The sequence below is a fragment of the Mycetomoellerius zeteki genome, unplaced genomic scaffold (genome assembly GCF_001594055.1).
Source record: "Mycetomoellerius zeteki isolate Tzet28-1 unplaced genomic scaffold, Tzet1.0 C4378360, whole genome shotgun sequence".
In the NCBI taxonomy this organism is placed as follows: domain Eukaryota; kingdom Metazoa; phylum Arthropoda; class Insecta; order Hymenoptera; family Formicidae; genus Mycetomoellerius; species Mycetomoellerius zeteki.
This window is the reverse complement of record NW_017255732.1, coordinates 1-1,156: the sequence shown is the minus strand read 5'-3', so window position 1 is coordinate 1,156 and position 1,156 is coordinate 1. Positions and strand designations below refer to the sequence as shown.

The 1,156-nt window shown below is 31.1% G+C and overlaps 1 protein-coding gene across 2 annotated transcripts; it reads left to right on the top strand.

The window, feature by feature from the left end:
* The first annotated feature begins 13 nt into the window (after positions 1 to 13).
* LOC108720177 (putative nuclease HARBI1) lies at positions 14 to 1,143 on the top strand. Of its 2 annotated transcripts, none has more exons than XM_018449876.1 (2): positions 14 to 235; positions 325 to 1,143. In XM_018449876.1, the coding sequence occupies exons 1-2, from the start codon at positions 32 to 34 to the stop codon at positions 991 to 993; spliced, it is 873 nt and encodes a 290-aa protein (XP_018305378.1). In that variant the 5' UTR covers positions 14 to 31; the 3' UTR covers positions 994 to 1,143. The 2 variants fall into 2 exon arrangements, with proteins under 2 accessions (XP_018305378.1, XP_018305296.1); XM_018449794.1 differs by having other exon boundaries at positions 14 to 244.
* Positions 1,144 to 1,156: the final 13 nt, after the last annotated feature.

The following is a 1,156-nucleotide window of genomic DNA, read 5'->3' as shown; positions in this document are numbered from 1 at the left end:
TTTTTTTAGATATTTAGCATCTGGCGATTTGATGGCATCACTTGCGATGTCATACCGTATAGGCAAAAGTACTGTTTCTGGTATAATACAAGAAACATGCGAAGCTATTTGGAAAGTTCTGCAACCTCAGGTTTTAGAACAACCTTCTCAACAAGATTGGATAAAGATTGAAGATGAATTCTTTAAAAAATGGAACTTCCCACATTGCATAGGAGCTATTGATGGGAAACACGTTGTAATACAAGTATATTTATTAGATAGTTTATTATTATATATCAATATATAAATTATTTGTGTAATTTTATATTAATTTAAAATTTGTAGGCACCACCACATGCAGGATCGACATTTTATAATTTTAAGGGCCAACACAGCATTGTACTCTTAGCGGTAGTATCAGCATCATATAAATTTTTAATGGTTGACATTGGTGCTCAAGGACGACACAATGATGGAAGAATTTTTAAAGAATCCAATATGGGACAACGATTTCACAATAAGCAGATGGATTTACCACCTCCGTGTCCATTGTCAAATTTTCGTAATATACCTATTCCGTACATGCTTGTGGGAGATGCTGCATTTCAACTTACCGAATATATGCTAAGACCATATCCTGTTAATCAATTAAATAGAAGTAGAAGAATATTTAATTACAGATTAAGCCGAGCAAGACGTATCTCAGAAAATGCATTTTCATTTCTAGTTAATATATGGAGAATTTATAGAAAACCGATTAACGCATCACTTAAAACTACTGAAAGTATAATTAAAGCAACTGTCTGTCTGCATAATTTTTTATTATCAACACGACAATACAGAGATATGGCAGATGATACATGTCGAAATGTTATACAAGAAAATACAGCCATTAGAAATGTTAGTAACATAGGAAGTAATACACATTCACAATTAGCAGCAAGTATTAGAAATGAATTTTGTGAATATTTTGTACAAGAAGGCTCTGTACCTTGGCAAGAAATGTATATTTAATTAACTCTTAACTAAAACAACAGATTATTTGGACACAATGCAAAATTTTTTGGATAACTGTATAATCCATTTAGAAGGAGAGACTAAGATTTATAGTTAAAATATGGATAAGCTTTAACACTTATCTAAAAAACAAACAAACAAAATACACAAGCGTATGGAA

Bases quoted from the DNA above. Each gene is read 5' to 3' on its own strand.
- LOC108720177 (XM_018449794.1), top strand. From the start codon at position 32: ATGGCATCACTTGCGATGTCATACCGTATAGGCAAAAGTACTGTTTCT. The intron at 245-324 runs GTATATTTATTA...TAAAATTTGTAG, and splicing joins GGAAACACGTTGTAATACAA to GCACCACCACATGCAGGATC.